At 40.3% G+C, this 25,554-nt stretch overlaps 1 protein-coding gene across 3 annotated transcripts; it reads left to right on the top strand.

The window, feature by feature from the left end:
• Positions 1–4,423: 4,423 nt before the first annotated feature.
• On the top strand, positions 4,424–23,580 carry VPS26C (VPS26 endosomal protein sorting factor C). Of its 3 annotated transcripts, XM_081326939.1 has the most exons (9): positions 4,534–4,581; positions 5,428–5,546; positions 9,790–9,933; positions 14,048–14,197; positions 15,254–15,334; positions 18,027–18,101; positions 19,452–19,602; positions 20,134–20,286; positions 21,397–23,580. In XM_081326939.1, the coding sequence occupies exons 2-9, from the start codon at positions 5,445–5,447 to the stop codon at positions 21,477–21,479; spliced, it is 939 nt and encodes a 312-aa protein (XP_081183065.1). In that variant the 5' UTR covers positions 4,534–4,581; positions 5,428–5,444; the 3' UTR covers positions 21,480–23,580. The 3 variants fall into 3 exon arrangements, with proteins under 3 accessions (XP_081183066.1, XP_081183067.1, XP_081183065.1); XM_081326940.1 differs by lacking the exon at positions 5,428–5,546 and having other exon boundaries at positions 4,424–4,581; XM_081326941.1 differs by lacking the exon at positions 5,428–5,546 and having other exon boundaries at positions 4,522–4,640.
• The last annotated feature ends 1,974 nt before the right edge of the window (positions 23,581–25,554 follow it).

The raw sequence follows: 25,554 nt of genomic DNA, 5'->3' as shown, positions 1-25,554 counted from the left end.
TCTCCGTGCTGTGTCCGGGCCTGAAACCCGATTGGTACGGGTCCAGATAATCAGTTTCCTCCAGGAACAGAGGAAGCTGATGCGCCACCACACTCTCAACAACCTTCGCCAGAAAGCGGAGGTTGGAGACTGGACGATAGTTATTTAAAACAGCCGGGTCCAGGGCAGGCTTTTTGAGGAGGGGGTCTCACCACCGCTTCCTTCAAGGCGGCAGGGAAGACACCCTCCTTCAGAGAAGCAGTTATTACTGCCTGGAACCAGCCTCGTGTCTCCTCCCGGGCCGCATAAACCAGCCAGGAGGGACACGGATCCAACAAACAGGTGGTGGTGCTCAGCCTCCCCATGATCCTGTCCACATCATCAGGGGAAACAGGATCGAACTCAGTCCAGATAACATGCTCAAGACCGTCCGATTCCTCCACATCAGACTCCGCCCAGTCAGAGTCCAGACTGGTCCGGATCTGAGCGATTTTGTCCGCCAGATGATGACTAAACTCCTCGGCTCGTCCCTGTAAGGGATCATCCCTCACCTCCTGGTTAAGGAGGGAGCGAGTCACCCTAAACAGGGCGGCCGGGCGATTATCTGCGGACGCGATGAGGGCAGCGAAGTAATTAGACTTCGTCATCCTTATCGCCACAAGATAAGACATTATAAAGGTTCTTAACTGCAATCGATCAGATTCGGATCGGCTGGACCTCCAACCACTCTCTAGACCCCGTCTCCGACGCTTCATCTCCCGGAGCTCTGCAGAGAACCACGGAGCCCAACGGGATCTGCGCCGGGTCAGAGGTCGCAAGGGTACAACACAGTCAAGTTTCCTGGCTGCCGCCCTTTCCCAAGCATCCACCAGGGCATCGACTGGGCTGTGGGTGAGGGCGATGGGTATAGACCCAAGCGCCATCTGGAACCGTTCCGGGTCCATTAGGCGCCTGGGGCGGAACCACCTGGTCGGTTCCGCCGCCCAGCGGTGGGGGGTGGCATAACGGAAGACCAGCCACAGGAGATGATGATCTGACCATGACAGGGGAACAATGGTTGGAGAACCCCCTCCCAGATCATCCCACCATTGTCCAGACAGGAACACCAGGTCGAGGGTGTGACCCCCCACATGAGTCGGGCCCTGAATTACTTGGGTCAGGCCCATGGCCATCATGGAAGCCATGAACTCCCGAGCTAACTCAGACGACTCTCCCAGTGAAGGCAGGTTGAAGTCACCCAGAACTATAAGCCTGGAGAACTCCACAACCAACCCTGAGAGGGTATCGAGCAGCTCGGGCAGGGCTGTTGCCACACAGCTGAGCGCCAGGTATGTGAGCAACAGGCCCAACTGAGCCCAAGGGCCACATCTCAGAAGGAGGGACTCACTCCCGGCCATCTGGACAATGGTAGTCTCCCGCGGGCATAAAGTCTCCCTAACAACCACCGCCACCCCACCACCCCTTCCCTGAGCCTGCGGCTGGTGTAGCACACGGAAACCTGGAGGGCATAACTCGGTCAGAAGAACCCCTCCCTCCGAGCCCAACCAAGTCTCCGTGATGCACGCCAGATCCACACCTTCCTCCTCAATCAAGTCCTGAATGAGGGGAGTCTTGTTAACGACGGATCTGGCGTTAAAAGATCACCGCAGATGGGGACTACAGCCAAGAAATTAAAAGACGCTTGCTCCTGGGGAGGAAAGGCATGGCAAACCTAGACAGCATACTAAAAAGCAGAGACATCACCCTGCCAACAAAAGTGCGTATAGTCAAGGCTATGGTCTTCCCAGTTGCAATGTATGGCAGTGAAAGTTGGACCATAAGAAAGGCTGAGCGCCAAAGAATTGAAGCCTTTGAACTATGGTGGTGGAGAAGACTCCTGCGAGTCCCTTGGACTGCAAGGCGATCAAACCGGTCAGTCCTAGAGATCAACCCTGACTGCTCTTTAGAAGGCCAGATCCCGAAGTTGAAACCCAAATACTTTGGGCACCTTATGAGAAGGAAGGACTCACTGTAGAAGAGCCTAATGCTGGGAAAGATTGAGGGCAAGAAAAGAAGGGGACGACAGAGAATGAGGTGGCTGGATGGAGTCACTGAAGCAGTAGGCGTGAGCCTAAATGGACTACAGAAGATGGTAGAGGACAGGAAGGCCTGGAGGAACGTTGTCCATAGGGTCGCGATGGGTCAGACACGACTTTGCAACTAACAACAACAACAACAACTTGCACTCTTATTTTTTAGCTGATAACTTCCATTGTTAGAAATGCACTGATGTGAGTCTGGACAGGAAACTGTTTTACAGCATTATCAACTGTATATTTGTTTTCTTCTATGTGAAAGCTGAATTGATAAAGGCATTGTCACCCTTAAGATTAATTACTGAACTCTTAAGATTAATTACTATGTTTCAAGAACTTACTAAAATACATATTGGCTAATAAATAAGTTTTGTTCTAAACATCCCTTAACATATTTGGAATTTAGGCATATGTCTTTCTTTTTAATGCATGAACTGGTGAACATTCTTCATTTATGAGCCATCTCATCCCACTGAACTGTCCAACATGTTTTCTAATTTATATTCAATATTGCTAGAACATGTCCTATCAGTGTTAAAAAGTTATATAGTAGTCCTCAACTTATGACAAAATTTCTGTTGCTAAGCAAGAGTTAAGTGAATTTTGCCCCATTTTGTGACTTTTCTTGCCACAGCTGTTAAGTAAATTAATGCAGTTGTTAAGTTAGTAACATGGATATTAAGTGAATCTGGTTTCCCATTGACTTTGCTTGTCAGAAGATTGCAAAAGGTGATCACAATGTTCATGACCCCGGGGTACTGGAACCGTCATAAATAGCCGAGCATCAAAATTCTGATCACTTGACCATGAGGATACAGCAACAGTTTTAAGTGTGAAAAACGGTTATAAATCACTTTTTTTAGTGCTGTTGTAACTTGGTCATTAAACAAACTGTTGTAAGTCAAGGACTTCCTGTACACTTAAGATTGCTACGTATCAATGGATTAAAAGCAAATGCACAAAGAGCAGGAAAAGCCGAAAATTCATTTCTGTCCATCATCCAGAAAAGGCCTTTGAGAAATTTACAATAAAATGTAGGAATTGATCAGGTTTCTTAAAAGAAGAAACGCAAAGGGCTTTTCTCAAATCCTTTAAACGCATTATAAAAAAAATGGTTGCCTTTAGGTTCCTTTCTGTACGAAGTAGCACACGACACAAAAGTTGTTTCTAGGTAAATTCGTATATAAGGCTGCAGCTAATCCTGCCCACGATTACTTCCAAAGAAATCTGCTTTCAATGGACCCGCTTTTGTTTTTAAGATTCTACGATATTACTTTGATAAAAAGGTAAAGGTTCACCCGCACATGTGTGCTAGTCGTTTCCAACTCTAGGGTCGTTTCAAAGCCGAAGAGCCAGCAGCACTTGTCGGAGGACGTCTCCGTGGTCATGTGGCCGGCATGACTAGACACCAAAGGCGCACGGAATGCTGTTACCTTCCCACTGGAGTGGTCCCTAATTTTCTACTTGCATTTTTACGTGCTTTCGAACTGCTAGGTTGGCAGAAGCTGGGACGAGTAACAGGCGCTCACTGTTACCCACTCAGGATTCGACCCGCCAAACTGCCGACCTTCCGATCGACAAGCTCAGCACCACTATTAAAATCCAAAAGTGAAATTATCTTACACACGATTCCGGTTTGTTTTTCATCAAAAATAAGTAAGTTTTTTTTTTTAGCAGACAAAAACCTACATCAGCCGCCATTCACACAGCTAAAAGCAAAACGAAACACGGCATTCGGATGGGCGTAACCGCCACCTGCATCGCGCCTGCGGGCTACGTCAGGTAGGCATAACTTCCCTTTTCAACGCCTGCTGGGAAATGGGGTTCCCTGCCAAATGGGTTTTCGGGGCGGAGGTAGCAGCGTTGATTTCTTTCTCGTTGGCGCCCTTTGCTTTTCCCCCTTTGGAGTCTCGGGTTGAAATTCCAGAGGAGACAAAAGCACGCACGCGCGCGCGCGCGCATAAAATCCTCCGCGTCTTCTGCTGATCTGCTAGGTCAGGGGTAGGCAAACCTCGGCTCTTTTATGACTCATGGACTTCAACTCCCAGAATTCCTGAGTCAGCTACGCTGACTCAGGAATTCTGGGAGTTGAAGTCCATGAGTCATAAAAGAGCCGAGGTTTGCCTACCCCTGCGCTAGGTGACCGAAACACGGGCGAAGCGGAGCGAGGACTAGCGGAATGAGGCAGCCCCGCCAGCCCAGTCTGCAAAATAAATGGCGCCTTAAGAGCCGCGGAACTGAGTCACATGTGACAGCCGGCGCGCCCCGCCCTGCCACAGGGTGGAGTCAGCACCGAAAGGAAAAATCAAAAGGCAACGGACTTCGGCCGTACAAGCTTCTCCTATTTCCTGCTCCGAGGGGGGAAAAAATAAATAGAATTGGCTGAAGTCACGTGGAAAGGGCCGATTGGGAAGCCACGTGATCTGAGTGCCCCTCCCCCTTCCCCCCCTCGAGGTTGGGAGTCGTCGGAATGGGTACCACGCTGGACATCAAGATCAAGCGAGCTAACAAGGTGTATCATTGCGGGGTGAGCGTTCTCTTGCAAGGGGCTGCCCTGCAAATCTGGCGATATGGAGACGCCGGAATGTGAGGGATGTTTTTTTATTATTATTATTACTCTATTATTATTATTTGGGCGGAAAAGAGCGCTGAAATCTGCTCACGATCTTCCTTTGGGATTAACTGATTTTATTTGCGAAGACTTCGGCGCCTAGGAGTTTAGGGGTCGTTGTTTCAGCTCGCTCTCTTTGTCTTTTTTTTTCCTTTTTCCAGCCGGGTTTTGGTTTTGGGTTTGTTTGTGTTGTTGTTTTTTGGGAAGTAGCGTCCTTAGGATCGCAGGTTTCTGGAGCCCTAGGATCTGGGTGTCAGCGTCTGGAGTAGCGGATGAGATCGCGGTCGGTCGGATGATTCTGATATCCTCCTCCTGGAAGAGGGAGTGGAATTAAAAGATGCCCGCCTGACCAAAACGGACTCGTTCCTGATGGGTAAAAAAAAAGAAAGAAAGACATATTCCTGACATCTTGTGTGCAGGATTATTTTTTTCCTGGACGTTCAGTTCCGTATGTAACCTCCTAGCTACACTCGAACCGAGACTTACACAACATCGCTTTGCCACCTGAATATCTTATTTTGTGAGAATTAGGTTATACATTTTGGTTAAACTGTAGCATTTTGGTATAATTAACTAAGTTGGGGATAACCAGGGCTTTTTTTCTCATTGAACGCTCAGAACGGAGTTCCGGCACCTTTTTTGGATGGAACCTTGTAGGCGGGTTGTATGACATGTGTGAGTTCCGGCACCTTTTTCTTTTACAAAAAAAGTACTGGGGATAACCCTAACATTTTATAGGCGCTCTCTTTTTTTCCCCTCCAGAGCCGTAAATTTTATTTATGAAGCACAACAATGGCCTTGGAAGGCAGGAGAACAACTCCAGTGTTCATAGAAAAAAAAATCATGGGCTAGGAGTCTTGGAGTTGAAGGCTTTGTTCCTGGTAACAAAGATTGTTCAAGATTTTAGAAGATCAGAATTGGGAGCCTGTTGTGTAAAGCAGTGGGCTTTTTTTTACCCGTGGCAACTTAAAGCTCTGTGGACTTCCAACACCCAGGATTCCTCAATGAACAAGTCCACTCATCTTAAAGTTGCCAAGACTGGCATTGAGTCTTGCTGGAAAGTAGTTATATTTCTCTCTGTGCCAAGATAGAGTTGTGAAAGTTCGGACTCCCCTCGTCCTCTGCAAAATAAGAAAAAGACCTAGTTGGGGGTGATTGCTAATAAATTGGCAGAACTGAAAAACTTTGGAGTAATAATAATAAACTTATTAATACATAAATGCCATAAAAAGGCCATGTGAAGTGCTCCTTCATTCCTTCTCAAATATTTTCTATTAACTTGTAGCAAGCAGTCATTTTACCTAGTGCGTGAAGCACTATTTTCCCTGTATAAGGAAACTGGACTACAATTTGACTGCAAGAGGAAGATGCTTTCCTGCCTCAGCAGCCTTTGGGCTTTCCACAAAAGGAAGAAAGAGGATTCAGTGCCTGCTTTGTTTACGATTTTTCTGTTGCCAATCTAGGGGTTGGTGAATCTGTTCTTGACAAGGCTGAAGGAAAATAATTATTAACATGAAGATTGCTTATTACGTCTTGAAGTTATTTTCCCCCCAGCTTATCCAAATGATAAAATTGATACTTAGGTTTCTCAGAATCTTGAAATTTGTAATTCCATTTATTAGAAAAAGATAAACTTTAAACGAAAAGAACAAAAACAATGTTTGAAGAAATTATACTTTTATATTTAATAAATACACTACCTATGATAATTGTGTGAGTAAATCAAATGCATATTGCATTTGCATTCTTAAAATAACGTAAGGAGATTACTAAATGTAGTATAAAAATGAATACTGCATATAGTTCAGTTCTTTGAAAATACATTTCCTCCCCCATAAAACCAATAAAGAAAATTGTCCTAAGGATACCTCTTTAGTGCCCCTACTTTTTGAATCCCAGACTTTCTGGGCTGTCCAAAGATCCAAACATTTCAATTCAAAATATTTCATTGATAAATTATTTGCAGTACTATATTAATGTTTATATTAATTTACATTATGAGTGTATGAGTGATATAGGAGCAGAATTTCAGAGTAAATTGTTTAGATTGTTTACAGTTCTTTTACACTGAAATGCTGTGCATGGTTTATTAATATATGGATTATGGATTTGATCCAATATATGGATTTGAACTGCACACTTAATTCTCAGAACTATTCACTTCATTGCATTGTACTTTCTAAAGTTTACTGTAAATATTGAATAATTTATGTTAAGCACAACTATAATCTTTTATTAATTTGTTTACTCTGTGGTGTATTTTACAATCTACAGTATGTGATATTTTTCTGAAACCCTTTTTGTTCTTGGCATTGTCTTCACATAAACATACACACATATTCATGTCCATAGCCAATACACTTTTAATGTCACACACATTCTTTTAGTATTTATTCATATATACAGTGAACGACCAAATGGACATCTTTGTCTTCTTGTTCAAAGTGATTCACTAAGCATTCAATTTATTTCCTTACATGTTTTCTTTCCAACACACATCAATCATTTTTGCCTTGTTTAGGATTCATGCAAATCATTCTGTCATCAAGAATATACATGTTGTTGTATACTTTACTTTTCTGATCAAGAATTGTACAGTAAATTTTCTCAAATTCATATATATCTCATTGCCAGAGATCCTGTTAGCATAAAACCACATTGCATTTCTCAAATGTTCTCCCCTTAGATATTTTTTCAATCAAAATATTGCCAAACACCTTTACATGCCTGCTTAAATTAATTCTCCAGTAGTTTTGCCATTCATGCCTTTTAGCTTTTTTAAAAATAGGGAAATAAGAAAAACATTTTTCAAAACACTAAGTTCAAATGCAATTTTCGCATAAATGTTTAACATTGCACAATCATTTCATAAGCAAACCACTCTTATTTTATCATTTTCCAGTTATACCACCTCTGCCTGCAGTTTACCATTTTCATAATGCTTATTACTTTTTTCAACCTTTTTTTTCTTATAGCATTTATTTCAATAATATTGTTTCCATATAAATTTTTAAATATTATTTCATATTAAATATATTAATTCTACAGGTTTCTTGTTTAATTTTTCAATCTTCCCCCCCAAAATTATTGTTTGGTCAAAATTATTCTGTACTTTATCCAACTATTTAAATCATAGCCATTCCTTCCTTGCTTTTCCATTATTTTGACCTTCCATTTTCTTATTATATGCATTAAAATATCCTGTACCACCCTTATTTTATGAAGTATTCTTTTAACATTTTTTCTCATTAACAGCCTTTTCACTTTCTTACTCCATCAAGCATCCTTTTTCATACTTTTCATTGTTGTAACAATGCTTTGGTGGCACTTTGTAACAACATTATCATTCTATTCAAAGTGGCTTCCATATTCTCTTTCTTTTTCCCCCCATTCATTCTTATGAGAGATTAATCTTTCTTCCAAAATGTCTCCATATAGGACTCATATTTTATCTTCCTGCAGACACTTGATTTTCACTATGGTGTTTAACTTCTCTCCTTTTTTACTATATATTTTTTTAAAAAAACAAGAGATTCAGTTTTAATGCTGCCTGACAGTGATCTCTCCCACACTTAGAACCTTTCATAATCCTTGTGGCTTTCACCAACTTTCTACATTTTTCATCCTAAGGAATCAACTCAGCCATACTATTCAATCCTTTATCTTCTGTACTCATGAATAAACTTAATTGATTAATGTTGTTGTTAGTTGCGAAGTCATGTCCGACCCATCGTGACCCCATGGACAACGTTCCTCCAGTCCTTCCTGTCCTCTACCATCTTCTGGAGTCCATTTAAGCTCACGCCTCCTGCTTCAGTGACTCCATCCAGCCACCTCATTCTCTGTCGTCCCCTTCTTCTATTGCCCTCGATCTTTCCCAGCATTAGGCTCTTCTCCATTGAGTCCTTCCTTCTCATTAGGTGGCCAAAGTATTTGAGTTTCAACTTCAGGATCTGGCCTTCTAAAAGATTAATACTCCACCTTTATTATTTGTTTATAAATAACTTAAAACCACAAACATAATACTTCTTCCTCCCATTTTCCCCACAATAATCTTGTGAGGTGGATTGCATTAAGAGAGTGACTGGCCCAAAGTGACCCAGCTTGTTTTCCTGCCTAAGGCAGGACTAGAACTCACTAACCCCTGGGTTCTAGCCTGGTGCCTTAACCAGAAAACCAAATCATGTATTTTAAAGACTTTTCTAAGTAAACACATCAAATAATACCATTCTTATTCATTCTTGGGATTCCACATGACCCAATCCCTTTTATCATTATTTACTGAATTATAATAAGCAATTATCACCACCTTATGAATTCCTATTTTAATATACATCCATAGCAACGTAGATAGCACCAATTCATGCTATCTTATATAATTTTATTATATGCACATGCATGACATCTAGACAAAACCATCTTCATTTACATATATTCTTGTGTTGCATACGAATGATGTGACTAAACTGTATTCCATTCTCAGCCAACCTACCTCACATTGTTATTGTGGGGAAAATAAGAGAATACATTATGTACACCACCTTGAGTTTCTGAATGAAATATTATCTTTACTAATAAATGCCCAACATACATACATTCTTTCATTTTATTCATTTGTGATCTTTGCCATTTACCCTCTTGCAAGGCTTCTCTTGCAATGTTCCATATACTATTGTCAACAAATGGTCCATTAATATTAATCTCTGCCGCATCATGCAAGAGGTTTCTGCATAAAACTATTCTGATACAATAAAGGAAGAGTAAATTAGGTGATCAGATTTAGCTAGAGTCATGCCATAGCATTAGCAGCATTCTCTGCTAACTGTAAGGATACAGTGCTGATGCACATTTTAGCACATTTTGGCCACTATTCTATGCAAAGTAAGATACCTAAACTGAAGAGTACCTTTGCAAGCCAACTTAATATTACTTAAAATATTGCTTAATATAATATTATATTACCTACTTCCAACTAATCAAGAAAGTTCATACAATATATTGACATACTAAGTGTACTAGTATTTCTTGGATATATTGTATTGTTATACTTAAATGATAATATGTAAAATGTAAGAAGTAGCATCAAACTGATTCATACGATGTTCTCAATTTTTCCCCAATTAGGAAGTTCTCACCGGAGTGGTGGTCATAACGAGTAAAGATTCAATCCAGCATCAGGGAATCTCATTAACAATGGATGGATCTGTAAATCTGCAGCTCAGTGCTAAGAGTGTTGGTGTGTTTGAAGCATTCTGCAATTCTGTTAAGGTACAAACAATAAAAATCATGGATTATGGAGCACTTTTTTTAACTGTTGTTTATATGAGAAGAATATAAATATAAGGAGGTTGTACTTATTAGATCAATGCACCCTTGACAATTGATGGGCCCACAAGGAACCCTGGAGAGGGTCCTGGAGAGTGTTCCAGAGGATCTACTGTATGGTCCAGTGAAGGCCTTTAGTTGCCATTTGGAACAAGATGACAGCTGTAGCCTTAGATCAGATTGCACCATGTGATCTCTTGTTTCTAATGGATCTCATCGCTCCCTCATTGTGGTTTATGGAGATGCTGAGGGAGATGAAAGAGAAGAGAAGACATCTAGAATACTTCTGGATGTCAACAGAGGATGAACTCAATCAAGCACAGATGAGAGTTGCTATTAAGATCTACTTTGTGGTGGTAAGGGTAATGAAATCACAATACTTCTCTGCTCTTATTGCATTCATTGGTTTCTGCCCAGTGGCCTTTTTCTGGATGACCTGAACCCACTCAAATTTGTTCCCTGTTAGACTCCAGCTTTGATTCAAGTCCTGTGGAGATGCCTGGAGCACAGTCTTATTTTGTTATCTGGGAATGGTTGAGTCTTTTGGGCCCAAGGGTCCTTACAGCTGTGAGTTTGGCCGTTTTGACCCTTCTGGTTGACCAAGGCTACCTGGGATGACGAGCATGGGTTCTTGCAGTGTTGAATTTATCCTTGAAAGAGAGGTTGTTCCTTTATCTCTTAGAGAATTGTTGGTTCATACCCTTTCCCCCTCCTTAAGAGACTGTTACTGGATCCCACCATACCGCACAACTTTTGACCAGTGTCCAACCTTCCCTTTTTAGGGAAGTGGAGAAAGTGATTGCACAGTAGCTTCCACAGACCCTGGATGAAGCATATTATTTGGATCCCTTTCAGTCAGCATTCAGGAGCAGGATGGGGATAGTACATCCATACTGGGTATCATTGACCTTTTGGTGGCTTTCAATAACATTGACCATGGTATCCTCCTGGATTGGTATTAGGGATTGGGAATGTGCAGCATCATATGCTGGTTCATTTCCTTCTCATGTTGCCAGTAGCAGTCGGTGTTGCTTACTGGTTAAAGATCCCACACTCAGCCCCTACCGTGTGGGATGCCACAGAGCTTTGTGCTCTCTCCTGTTTAACATTTATATGGAACTGCTAGGAGAAATCATCTGTCACTATGGGGTGAGATATTATTAGCATCCTGATGATAATCAACTGTATCTCTGCTTGTAACAAACGAAGTGATGCTTTTGATGTCATGACCTGATGCCTGGAGGCTGGTTGGGGAGCAACAGGCTTAAACTGAACCCTGACAAGAAAGAATGAGTGGCTTTGAGTTTTAGAGCCTTCTAATTTGGGAAATTTTACCATTTCTGCCACGATGAAATTGCACTGCTCCAAACTGACCTGGTCTGCAATCTGAGGTGTCCTTCTGGACTTGACTTCTGCTCAAGGAGGAGACGCAATCATGGCCAGAAGAGCCATTAGGCAACCTTGCGTTATGTGGCAATTGTGCCTATTCCTAGATCATGAAGTTCTACTCACAGTTGCACCTGGTAATCTCCCAGTGGACTTTATATTGGACTGCCTTTGAACAGTATCTGCAAAATATAGTAGCATGGGAAGTTTTGGAACTTCCTAGGACACTGTTACACCTCTGCTCCGTGAGTTGTATTAGTTACTGATTTGCTGGTTTGAAAGCCCTCCACAGCATGGGGTGAGGTTATCTAAAAGATCATGTCTCCCTGATTTTTTTCTACCCACCCCATTAGGTTCAGCAGGAGAGGCATGTTGCATGTCACAGCTGCTAAGGCATTACAGCTGAGGGGACCCAGGAAATGAGTCTTTTCTGCTATGGCACCCACTCTCTAGTCTAGAACATCATTCTCCATGAGGTGAGGTTAGCCCCAACCCTTAAGGCATTTTGGAAAACCTTCAGAATATCTTTTTTTAATCAGGTCTGGTCATCCCCTGCAGCACCATATATGGCACCTTCCACAATCTTGTTCTTACTTATGTTAATTATTTAAGTGGTTTTAAATATTGGTTTTAAATATTTGGTTTTAACAGTTGGTTTTATTGAAGGCCTCCCAGAGTCATTTTATGTGGGGGCAGGGGGAGGACATATAAATTGAATAAAGTTTCAATAAAATACTAGGTACTTGGGGGGGGGTGTTGTTTGCTATTCTTAATACTTCTTGCATGTTGCATTTCTATACAGTATCTTGTATTTTGGCCAGCGAATATGTTGGGATGAGCATATTCATGATCATTGAAACAAAGCATAAAGTATACTTTCTTTTTTACATGCTTCTGTTTGCTGTTTCCAATATCAAAACCATATACTTCCATTATCAGCACAATGTGGAGATGTTTAAATAGACTGTGCACTGATTTGGCTAGAACTAAAGACCACTTGGAAAAATGGGGGTTTCTCCCAGAAGACAAGAATATTTGCTGCCGATGTGGCACTATTCAAAAAGCTATCCATCATTTGCAGTGCTTGCAAATATACCTTTCATCAATGTGGCCACATATAAATCTATGCTTTTATTATAAAAGCTTTTAATCTTTTTACATTTAAATTAATGATTTCCCCCTTTCCTGAATTTCTGACACGAGAATTTTACATTCTTCTGAAATAGGTTATAGTTGGGAAGTTGGAATAACCCAAACCAATTTAATTACAACTGATTTACTATCTGGGCTTATTTCATAATAGACTAGCTTAATTTCTTGGTACAGATGAATTAGTTTAATAGTTATATACAGCAAAACTATATAAGTTGAGCTTTATGGTTTTTGCCTATCAGTAGTAAACATAAATGTTTATAGTCTATCTGAGACTAGTAAGTTGCCTGTATCTTAGTAGATCACAGTTAATGAAATAGGTAGAAAGAGTATGGGAAAAAACAATGAGCTGGATGGTGACTATACCAACAAACTTATCCTTGTGTCCCTACATTTAAAACGTCCATTATTTGAGTTAAATTAAAGAACTATTCAGATGAGGGGAAAAATACTTTTTCATTTTATATGATAGGAAATGCAGTCCTGATCTGACTAGTCATAAATATTGAAGTGGAAGGGGTGGACAGTAGCTACATTTTAACTGGATCTTGAGAATTTTGAGCAGTAAGCATGTCTTAATTTTTCAATTAGATTGTGCAGATTATTTCAGATGTAACATAAGCCTTTTTATTTTTACTATTTTTGAAAGCCGTTATGTACAAATGAAAAAGATTATATATATGCATGAGTGTATCTTTTAAATTTATAAGCTGCCTGACTGAGCAGCATGTGTGTGTATGTATATATGTGTGTACACACATAACGCATGCATACATACATATACCACATACCATTTGGAAAGCTTCATAGATCAGACATGTCAAACACAAGGCCCGGGGGCTGGATCTGGCCCACGAAGTGGTTTTATGTGGCCTGCGAAGCCATCCTGGAAACAGTGAGGGAACGGCCCCCACTGCCTTGGCCCTGGCCCAGAGACCCTCCTCCTGCCAGAGACCCTCAGATCTGTCCCACTCCTGCCCAGGCCCCCATAGGCACCCTTGATGCGAACGATCTAGAGCTGGCCACGCCCACCCAGTAGGCCATACGCACTCTAGCCATGCCCACCCAGTAGGCCACACCCACCCAGGCCACACCCACCCGGCCCCCTGAGGGCAACCGCAATGCTGATGCGGCCCTCAGTGAAATTGAGTTTGACACCCCTGTCATAGATGCAGGAGGCTCTCTGCTATCTATTCTTGTCTCTTACATATGAAAGGGAGGAAGTGACGGCCAGAGCAGGTGGAAGCAGAAAACTTCTCCCCACTCAGTAGAGCATATAAGAATATAGATTGCCTATGCCGAATTTAATGTAATGTGTAGACAGTGTCTAGTATTGTTTGCAATTGAGTCTACACACTATACTTCTGTAACCTCAAAGAGTTGAGCCCGAATGGACAGGATTGCTGCTCTATTTCTTAAGATACCTTTAAAAATGTGCATTTTCAGAAATTCATAAGCTTTTTGCTTACGAAGGACAATTAACATTTAGTCTTTCTAAATTTTTTGTTTGTTTTTGCAGCCTATTCAACTGATTACTAATACAGTAGAAATGGTAAAATCTGGAAAACTGCCTAGTGGTAAAACAGAAATTCCTTTTGAGTTCCCACTGCAAGTAAAAGGAGGCAAAATTCTTTATGAAACTTACCATGGAGTTTTTGTCAATATCCAGGTGAGAATAGATGATAGTCTAAGAAAACATTGCTCTTTATGGTGCTTGTACACAATTGCTTTAATTTTTTTTAAAGATTAAGCCCAGGAAACTCATGCCGTTAAAAGAATGAAAGAAAGAGTTGTCTGATGGCGTGAGTTCTTTGGTCTATTTGATTCAGGTTTAAAGAATCCCAAAAACAACTACGAAAAACTGCAGTTTCAAATACTTTCTTCATATTTCTATTATTTAAAATGAAGCAAACTAAAGTTCCTAGCAAATCAGAAAAATACTGAAGAGGAGATTCTTCATAGAAATGTACAGACTTCTTGCACAATCTGTGTTTTTTTAAAAAATGAGATTCATCTTACCTAACATAAGCACAGACCTCTACAAATGAAGTTTCTTCCTGTAAGGTACAGTATAGCATAACGGAAGCTCTCTGGCAAAAGTTTTAATTCAGAATTGATATGGCTCAGTGTCTAATCTACTATATTTTTATTGGTTAAACATATGGGAGGTTTAACTAACAAAACTCACTGTGATTTATGATGGAAGCTTCCTTTGAGCTAATCATTTTACTGCAGAAATTTGTGTCTCAAAACTATTTGCTTTCGTTCCTTTTGCAGATTATTTAAATTTATCCAAGACATTAATATAGTCCTATGAAAAAAACTATCCTTACTCTTTTTCCTTGCAATATTTTTTATTTCTAATCGTGCCTTTATTAATACTATAGTTTTAGGGAGATGATAATTGAATTTAGCCCAGTAGCAAAAGATGACTGAAATCCTATATTTGCTCTGTGTTTTTAATTCCTGTTTTCATTGGATTTCATTTTCAACAATATGCCCAATTTTTTTTTGAACTGGGAAGATTTTTAGAATATATCTTACTTTAAACTACTAACGTTTTAAAATAATGCATTTCTAGGCAGGATTTCCAATGTAGATACAAATTATAGTACATATAAATAAAATACCAATTTACAAAATTTAAAGTAACCGGTAATAAAAATTTATTTTTTTTTATTTCATGAGGAGGATAATAACCTTTCTGTTTTGCATATTTGTATAGTATACTCTTCGATGTGATATGCGACGTTCTCTCCTGGCCAAGGATTTGACAAAATCTTGTGAATTTATTGTCCATTCACCAGTAAGTTTACTTTTAGGAATTAATTGCTAGACACTTGTGAATATATTCATTCAGTTGTAGATGGACTGTATAGAAAAGTCCCAGAGGAGCGTATGAACTTAATGCAGTTAAGCAGATCTACAGTATGGCTATTTTTTTCTCTGCAGAATGAAACTCAGCTTATATAGCATACCCATAACAGCCCACGCTGCTACATTCTACACAAGCTACAGCTTCTGAGTTGTCTTTAAATGCAGTCTCATATAGAACAGATTGCAATAGTTCTTACACAAAGTGACTAAAGCATGAATAACTATGAGAAAGGGACTCTGAGTCCAAGAAGGGGCACAGAACGCAGATGAAGCTGTTAAAATCTTTCCTGGTCACAGCTGCATCCTGTACACCAGCTCTGTGTGGGGGAGTGCATTCACAACTAAAGGTGAAAATCCACAGCACTAGAAAAACCAGGAAACACAACCACTTGGTCTTGTCAATGGTAAATCTTGTCAATGGTAGACCATATAGGAGCTGTGACTAGGGGGGCTTTCGCCCAGGTTCGCCTGGTGCGCCAGTTGCGGCCCTATCTAAGCCGGGATGATCTATGCACGGTCACTCACGCGCTCGTGACCTCACGACTAGACTACTGCAACGCTCTCTACATGGGGCTGCCCTTGAGGACCACCCGGAAGCTCCAACTGGCACAGAATGCAGCCGCGAGAGTTGTGTTGGGAGTTTCCCGATACTCCCATGTCACACCTCTGCTCCGTGAGCTGCATTGGCTGCCAGTTGTCTTCCGGGTGAGATTCAAGGTACTAGTTATGGTATTTAAAGCCCTACATGGCAGGGGGCCGGAGTACCTTAGGGAACACCTGCTGCCGGCGTCAACTTCCCTTCGCCCTGTGCGTTCCCACAGAGAGGGACTCCTCAGGGTGCCACCGGTCAGAGAATGTAGACTGGTGGCCCCCAGGGGGAGATCTTTCTCTGTGGGCGCTCCGGAGCTATGGAACCAGTTACCGGTTGAGCTCCGGACGGCGCCGGATCTTCGCTCCTTTCGCCGCGATCTGAAAACATACCTGTTCGAACAAGCCGGCCTGGCCTGAGGGTGGGATTGCTGGGGTTTTTATTATCATTTTATTGGGGGTTTTATTAATGTATTTATTGTTTTTTATGGGCATGTATTTAATAACTTTTTAATTTTTGTAACTTTATGTTTTATTCTTGCCCTGTACACCGCCCTGAGTCCTTCGGGAGAAGGGCGGTATAGAAATATTATAATAAATAATAAATAAATAAATAAATAAATCAAATCTGTTCCTACTTATCCAGACCCCAGCAGTCTTCAGGCACAGAGACGAGACCTTAACAGCAGTGGCAGAGTTGAAGTACACAACTGAGTATTACCTACATGCTGATAATATCTGTTTTGACAGATCACTTTACCTAGGTGCTTCATGTAGATGTTAAGCAGAAAGGATGAAAGCATTACAACCTATAGCATCCCACAAGTCATGCCTCAGGCTCAAGCACTACCACCCCTATCAACACCAACTGGAAACCGGCTGCAGAGGAAGGGAGAGAACCAATGTAACACCATGCCTCCCATTCTCTATCCTGACAAGTGAAGATCTCTTCAGGATCTCAACCACTGCATTCAATCATGATGTTCTTAAGTCTTCCCATCCATTCTTTTTTCATACGGTTGTTTCACAATTTGATGATCATTCATTGTCTATATCAGACATGTCAAACTCACGATGTATTGGAACTTTTTCCCCATTGCCGGCAGTGGGGTGGGCGCAGTTTCCTCGTGACACATCCAGCCTGCAGGCCGGCAGTTAGACACCCCTGGTCTATATGATTAAGCCGCATCAGTGTATTTCTTTCATATCAATCATGTTTGGTATCCAAGGTCATCTATGATCATTCAGCATTCATTCATTCATTTTTAACTTTATCTCTTCTTGCTTCAGCGTAACATTTTTTTAAAAAAAATATCCCATTCTGACTACAACTTACTTTTAGAGAAGAAACACAAGGTTTACATACCTATTTGTACTTTGTTCAGCAAGCATGTATTCCTTATAGCAGGCAACATAATTACTACTTTTCTAGCAGTGTTTGCATGACTTAAAATTATATATAAATGTTCGTGTACACATACATTTGAAGAAGGAGGTAGAGAAGTTCTACATAGGTCCAGCAGTAGCCAGTGTGCTGTAAAGGGAAAACTGAACTAAGAGCAGAGACCCAGATTCTAAGCCACACAGTCATAGAAATTTGCAGAGTAACTGAGCCAGTCATTCAAAGCTCCTAAATGAAAAGTAGAACATAAATCTGCTAAATAAAACAAGAATAGGAATTTGAGCTTAATAATGAGCTCACAGTATAATATCATACTGTATGTATAGTTGATACTACACTCGGTGCCCTAAAATACTGGGCTGGCCTTGGTTATAATATGAGTTATAATATGAGTTTGCTTTTCATTATCATTAGATGGAGTAGAAAATTTTTAGATGTTACTTTTTAGCTTGATTAGAGCATGCTTCAGGTACTATATCCATGTGAAGCTTGGTTAACCTCTTGCCAAGACTATTCTAGTAGTGACTTATTCTAGCTCTTCGAACACATAAAATATATGAGTTCAAATATGTACTTTCTCAATAAATGACTACTAGATTTAGTTCTGAACTTTCTTTTCATTCTTTTGTAGCCTCAGAAAGGTAAGCCAACTCCAAGCCCTGTAGACTTTACTATTACTCCTGAAACACTGCAGAATGTGAAAGAGGTAAGAACCATTTTAAGTTTATTGAATTTAAGTTTATTGAATTTTAGAGAACCAGTTTGGTGTAGTGGTTAAAGGCAATAAACTAGACACTGAGTTCTAGTTCCACCTGGGCACGAAAGCAGCTGGGTGGTATTAGGCCAGTCATTTTATCTCTGCCCTAGAAAAGAGGCAGTGGCAAACCATTTCCAAAAACCTTGCCAAGAAAACTGCAGAGACTTTTCTAGATAGTTGCAAGGAATCCATACTAACTTGAAGCACAAAAAGAAAAAACAAAACAAAATGCTCCCAGAGCAGTAGAACAGGGCCAAACACTGAAACCACACAAAAGAATTTTGTGCTCATGTGCTTCTTCATTTGCATGCTCCAATTTTCTTCCACTTTTGATTTAGTGGCAAAATGTAACTTGCCATTGTATCTGAGATGGGCAAACCATGATTTGCACAAACCCCTATTGTATAGAAATAGCTGGAGGAAGGATAGGAGCATATGGAGTGAGGGAAGAAAATATTTTTATTAAAGGATCTAAATCCGTTTAATTTTCCAAGTGATGGTGTGTGTGTGTGTGTGTGTGTGTGTGTGTGTGTGTGTGTGTGTGTGAAATAGGTCTTTCTCAGTGTGGGGAAAAATCAATTAAGCAAAACTAGGTTTGATAGAGCCAGCACTCAATAAAAGCCATCCCTGCTTGGGAGAAAATCCCAAAGGAGCTGCTTTTCAAAGGGTTCCTGACAGCTTGAAACGGATCTTCGCTTTGGGAAGCAGGCCTTTGTTCCTGTCCTTTATATGTCATTTGAGACTCCCGAAGAAGACATTGGGAGGTTTCCTGGAATGGGCCATTAACATTCTCTTCATTTGAAATGAGCGTGTCCTGCTTTATATAAGGCTTCTATAGGGGATTCGCATCTTATAATTAATTTAGGTTTCACTGATTTCAGTAGGTACGGTGTGAAGATGACTAAGTATGGATCCAACCCATTCTTTATGAAGTGCCTAGTCTTCTGTATATTATAGTTCAGTTAACTATCCCTACAGATTTAATGTCTGAGGAGTTAACTGCATGTCAGATTAAACATATTTTAGAAAAGCACCTGTTGCTTACATATATTTCACTTCTGTTTTGAAGAAAAGATAGTGAATGGGATAAGGAGAGATGCTGAAAGAGCAAAATGTAATTTCTTTTCTCTTCCGCTCTGAATTGAGGATAAGAGACAAATAGCTATGCCAGAAAGTGAAAATATGTGAAAAGAACAAAATTTTTACAATTACCATATATAAATTACATTCTCTCTCTCTCTCTCTCTCTCTCTCTCTCTCTCTCTCTCTCTCTCTCTCTCTCTCTCTCTCTGCCTTTAGAGAGCACTGCTTCCAAAATTTCTCATAAGAGGTCATCTCAATTCAACAAACTGCATCATAACACAGCCTTTAACAGGGGAGCTGATAGTGGTGAGCTCAGATGCTGCTGTTAAAAGCATTGAACTCCAGCTGGTTCGAGTGGAAACCTGTGGTATGTCTTTATGTCTGCCAGTGCATAAATTGGTGTTGGAGAACAGAATCGGAAGTTTGTGCTTCGAGTTGTGACTGTCAAATGCTTCTGTCATTCTGGATAGTTGGACAGGCTAGAGGATAGCTGGGCCCTCATCCACATCCAAATGTTTCCAGTTGGGATAATGGTATATATTAGTAACAAACTGGTGGGAGTTTATTTGGCAGTTACCAATCTAATGTAAAAATAATTAAAGCTTTGGTGCAATTTTTATTAATTCCAAAGTGAAGCCATCTCCAGAAAACTGAAACGAACCTTTCAGATCTGTGCGATACTAAATTAACTTTATTAATTTTTAATACAGTTCATATTTGAAGTTCCTCCTGCAGGTCTAGAGTGCTTTGGAACAGCTCCTCAAAGGCACCAAACCTGTATGAGTGACTCAGAGACATCTTGATGATGAATGTTTAATTATTAAACCTGCCTGCGTTATAATGTATTATTTAGTAAGTTGGGGGCTCTGAATGCCGCTTGTATCTCGTTTTTACAAAGGCTGTGCAGAAGGTTATGCTAGAGACGCCACTGAGATTCAGAACATTCAGATTGCTGATGGCGATGTCTGCAGAAATCTGCCTATTCCAATCTATATGGTCTTTCCAAGATTGTTTACATGTCCTACACTGGAAACTACAAACTTCAAAGTTGGTAAGAACTGCATTTTAAACTGTTAAACCATACAAACAGGACTTTTGTCTAATGCTTTATTTCCATTGTAGTCACCCAGCATGTAGAACAAAAACCCATTGGTAGGATATCAGCTGTACATAGCTCCGTCATGTTTTCCTTTACTTGACTTTTCTCTGAGATAAAAACAAGCTGCAATTTCATTAACTTTGTTTGTAAAATAAGAAATAAATAATAAATAAAACCTTTATTGTCAAAGTACAACACGTGTACATTGAGATTAGCTGAGCCTCCCCCCGTGCTCTCTCCCCCCAACACACAGTGACAACAAACCCTCCATCCTACCACACCATGTGAACCAACTACACCACACACCGATCTCCCAAGTAGTGCTGTCCAGCCATTTGATTGTATTGTATCACCTTTCTTTTCTTGACAGACTCTCTTTGGAATTGTAGTGATCATCATTATAGTATAAAGGTATTTCAAATGTGATTCCTCCACAAATTTTGATAAAGGCCTGTGGTTGATTGATACGTCTGGTATCCACTGAATTCAGCTCATCTCCTAACACATGCATAATATAACACATGAACAGCAAACAAAACAATAAAAACATCTATGATTAAAACAATATAAAACAATACATTAAATTACAGCATATCAGTACATAACAAAAAATTATGCTGTATCAACAGCAACGTATAAATGGTTTCTGCTCAGTCAGGAATATTGTACAAAGAGTTCAGCTTTGAAGCGACTTCCAAAACGAAATCAAGATGAAGAAACTTTTGATCCCTGTAGGAAAACTGTTTTGAAGCAGATTCTGCTATAGAAAAGCAGTGCTTTCAAGCTCCAATATGATTATTATGATTATTCAAATAAAGTTTTACATTAGAATGTTTTACCCCCTTTCCCAACATGAGTTTAGTTTAAGCAAAAGCAAAAGCTTGGATTGCTAGGTATATTTTAGAATAATATTTTAGGACATATTATTTTATATTATTATTATTTTAAATATATACTGTTTTTGCTTTGCTCTACTAGTAACTTTATTTATGCTACAGGTACTCCAGATGGTAGACCTAATAATCTGTGCTAATTCCAGAATATATATTTTTTTTCTCACAGAATTTGAAGTTAACATCGTTGTCCTCTTGCATGATGATCACTTAATCACAGAGAACTTTCCACTGAAACTCTGCAGAATGTGATTAGGTTTGCTTTACAACTATTGCTCAGACTAGATGCTTCCCATTTGTTGGTCATCAAACTAGTTGGCATTGCAGGCTCTAAAGTACCAGTAATACAGCCTTATAAATGATTGACCATTACAATAACAATGTTCTGACCCAATAAGTCAGTGTCCAATTAGCACTCGTTCACATTTGTCTGTAATGGCATTGTAATGCAAGTGTTAATCTAAGTTGAAATGGGGCCTACATGGCCTCCACGTGTCTATTCTTATTCATTTGTAAGAGTTCTGTGAGTAAGAAATTTAGACATTGAACGGAAGTGTTGCTTATAGCAATATGTTGTTTTGACCAAAATTATTTTGTATATATGTCTTAACCTTCCATATTAAGCAAATTCTATCTTAATTTTGGAAACATTAGTATGTCCCATGAATCATGAGAGGTGGATATCCCTTCAGTCATGAGAGATGGGAAGTGCACTTATCAAAATATTTGACTGACATAATAAAAGGAGGACCTAAACTATTCAAAACAAGTTGAATGTAGACATTTGTACCACTGCTAGCATCTAAAGACTTTTGCATTAATTTTTTGGGGGGAGTATCTTTCTGACCTTAATAACCAATTGGAGGATTAGTCATAAGCAGCTGAGGTGATTCAGTGCTGGCATCTTGTTACCAGATTGCTGTTACAATGACATGAAAATAATTTGGGGCAACATAGAGGAAAGAGTGAGGTAGAGGTAGAGAAGGTAGAATTATTGTACTTTGCCTACCATTGGAAGATGTTGGACTATATATTCAATACATTTCACTTTTGCTGTAGCATCAGCTTGGCAATACTATAGAGTGTAAACTTTGCCTAACACCTCATATATCTGATTGTTGATGTGAATAAATCATTCATATATTCTAAATGTTGTTTGTCCATAAATACAATCAGCTGTGATTCATTGATTTGCATAAAATAGTTGAGAGCATATTTTGTTCTTCACAGATACCTACTAAGACATTTTAATTTAAGTCATTTTAATTTAACTGAGCCCATTTTGCTGTGCTTGCTAGTGCCCAGGGTTGGGATGTGTGTATGTGATTGTGCTTTGCTATTTGGGTTTGCAAACTCAACTAATGTCTGTAATATAAAGTAAGCCTTATAGTTTCACATGCTGAAAGCATGCGTAATCAAATTATCATCAGTGAAGCTGGTCATAAGAACAAGCATAGACTAAAAAGGCACTATTAAATTTATTAGAGGTATCTCACAAAAAATGCGAAAAAAAGAATTAGAGGTAGTTCTTGACTTATTTCCTTTAGTGACTATTTGAAGTTACAATAGCACTGAAAAAAGTGACTTGTGGCCATTTTTCACACTTACGACCATTGCAGCATCCCATGGTCACATGATCAAAATTCGGACACTTGGTAACTGGCGTCTATGACAGCTGCAGTGTCTTATGGTCATGTGATTACCTTTTGCAATCTTCTGACAAGCAGTTAATGGGAGGTCAGGTTCACTTAACCGTGTTACTAACTTAAAACTGCAATGACAAGAAAGGTCATAAAATGGAGCAAAACTCACTTAACAAGCATGTTGCTTACCAGTGAAAATTTGGGGCTTGTAAGTAGTCATAAGTCAAGAACTACCTGTATAAAACCTATTCCAGAGGAAATTATGAAGATCCAAAACAAGTTAAAGAATTAATAGCAACTAATAGGCAGATCATAGAAGGATGACAGCAGCTCATGATGGATTTAGAATTAAATTTTACAAATTCTTTTTAAAAATATATTCCCAAACAACTACCGTATATACTTGAGTATAAGCCGAATTTTTCAGCCCACTTTTTGGGCTGAAAAATCCACTTCGGCTTATACTCCAGTGAACACAAAAAAAAAAAGAACTTCCACCCCCCAGTTTGGAGAGCTGCTGCTTTCGTCAAACATGGACGAAGGCAGCAGCTCTCCAAACGGGCGGCGGCGGTTTGGAGAGCTGCGCGCGCAGCTCCGCCGCCACCTCTGCAAGCCTCCGCTGAGAGAATGGGGCGCTGGAAGCTTGCCACCCATTTTCTCAGCGAAGACTTCTTTCGGGGAATCCAGCCTCTGCCGCCCCCTTCTCTCAGATGCCTCGTTCTCTCGTCTCAGCGGAGACTTCTTTCGGGGGATCCAGCCTCTGTCACCCCCTTCTCTCAGCTGGGCAGCTGAGAGAAGGGGGCGACAGAGGCTGAATCCCCCGAAAGAAGTCTTCGCCGCTGAGAGAATGGGCGGCAAGCTTCCCCGCCCCATACTTCGCGGAGCGCTCCAACGCCTCGTTCTCTCGTCTCAGTGGAGACTTCTTTCGGGGGATCCAGCCTCTGTCACCCCCTTCTCAGCTGGGCAGCTGAGAGAAGGGGGTGACAGAGGCTGGATCCCCCGAAAGAATTCTCCACCGAGATGAGAGAACAGGGTGGCAAGCCGCCGAGAGAATGGGGCAGTGGAGCGCTCCGCCGAGAGAATGGGGCGGCTTGCTGTTTTCTCGGTGCAGCATGGCAGAGGCTGGATCTCCCGAAAGACGTCTCTGCTGAGATGAGAGAACGGGGTGGCAAGCTGCTGAGAGAATGGGGCGGCTTGCTGTTTTCTCGGTGCAGCACGGCAGAGGCTGGATCTCCCGAAAGACGTCTCTGCTGAGATGAGAGAACGGGGTGGCAAGCTGCTGAGAGAATGGGGCAGTGGAGCGCTCCGCTGAGAGAATGGGGTGGTGGAGGCTTGCTGCCCATTCTCTCGGCAGAGACTTCTTTCGCGAGATCCAGCCTCTGCCGTGCTGCACCGAGAGAACAGCAGGCCGCCCCATTCTCTCGGTGGCTTGCCACCCCGTTCTCTCATCTCAGCAGAGACGTCTTTCAGGGGATCCAGCCTCCAGCTGCTGCATTTCCCAGCCTCGGCTTATACTCGAGTCAATAACTTTTTCCAGTTTTTTGGGGTAAAAATTAGGGGGTCTCGGCTTATACTCGAGTTGGCTTATACTCAAGTATATACGGTAAATATCAAAGTGAGGACAACATCCAAAACATGGAAATAAACCAAAATAATTGCAAAACATGGAAATAAAACCATAAAGATTTTTTGTTTTCATTATTTAATTCAAGTGATTTAATTTGTTTACCAGGATACTAAATTATAAATTAATCATGGCTGGTAGATCTGATGCATTCTACCACAATATATTTCACAAAATTGAATGGTGTCATAGATACATTCAAAACTCAGGAAATTTTTTAATATAACAATGATTTTTTTAAAAAACTGAGACTGTACTAACATTTTTAATATAAAAAGTTTTTGATTAACCAGTTACTGAACTAAATGTATATGTAGTATCCCAAATTAAATTAAATAGTAACCCCTTTTTTGTATTTATTTTCTCAACTATTTTCCAGTTTAATGCCACAGTGCCATTTAGATTAAGCCATTTTAAGTTAGGAAAAGTACTAGGCAAAGTTGCTCATTATCCAAACTCTCAAACACTAAAACAACTCTAATCAAACCAAAAATTCAAGGTATTAAATAAAATAAAAAACACATATATTAAATGTGTGCTGACATACTGTATAGTCTTTGCAACCAAGTAGTTTTTGAACTCCAAATACTGAGTTATCAAAATAATTCAAAATGTAATATTCTATAGGTTGTCCTTGACTTTTGATCATTTGTTTAGTGAAGTTATGACAGCGCTGAAAAAGGTGATTTAAGACTGCTCCCTACAGTCGTGATTGAGGCATTTGGCAACCGGCATGTATTTACAATGGTTGCAGGATCCCAGGCTCAGGTTGATAAGCATTTGTGATCTTTCCAGCTGGTTCCAACAAGCAAAATCAATGGGGAACGCCAGATTCACGTAATGACTGTGTGATTCGCTTGTTGACCATGGCAAAAAGCTCATAAAATTTGGCAGTTATGGAGTGACTCACATAATAACCATATCACTTAGTGACAGACATTTGTATCCAAATTGTGATCATAACTCAAGGACTGAGTTATGTATTGAATTTACATCAAACAGGAATTATCATTCCAATACTTGAAAAAGTTTTAGCAGCTCAAATACAGGCTGTACAAAG

Source organism: Vipera berus (assembly GCF_964194415.1).
Source record: "Vipera berus genome assembly, chromosome: 4".
NCBI classification, from domain to species: domain Eukaryota; kingdom Metazoa; phylum Chordata; class Lepidosauria; order Squamata; family Viperidae; genus Vipera; species Vipera berus.
This window is presented reverse-complemented; position numbering and strand designations above follow the sequence as displayed.

What these genes read in the sequence shown, in the direction of transcription:
- VPS26C (XM_081326939.1), top strand. Translation starts at nt 5,445, where the DNA reads ATGAAGCACAACAATGGCCTTGGAAGGCAGGAGAACAACTCCAGTGTT. An exon ending in AGTTGAAGGCTTTGTTCCTG is followed by an intron (nt 5,547 to 9,789) that starts GTAACAAAGATT and finishes TTCCCCAATTAG; the next exon opens with GAAGTTCTCACCGGAGTGGT. An exon ending in GGTTCGAGTGGAAACCTGTG is followed by an intron (nt 19,603 to 20,133) that starts GTATGTCTTTAT and finishes GTTTTTACAAAG; the next exon opens with GCTGTGCAGAAGGTTATGCT.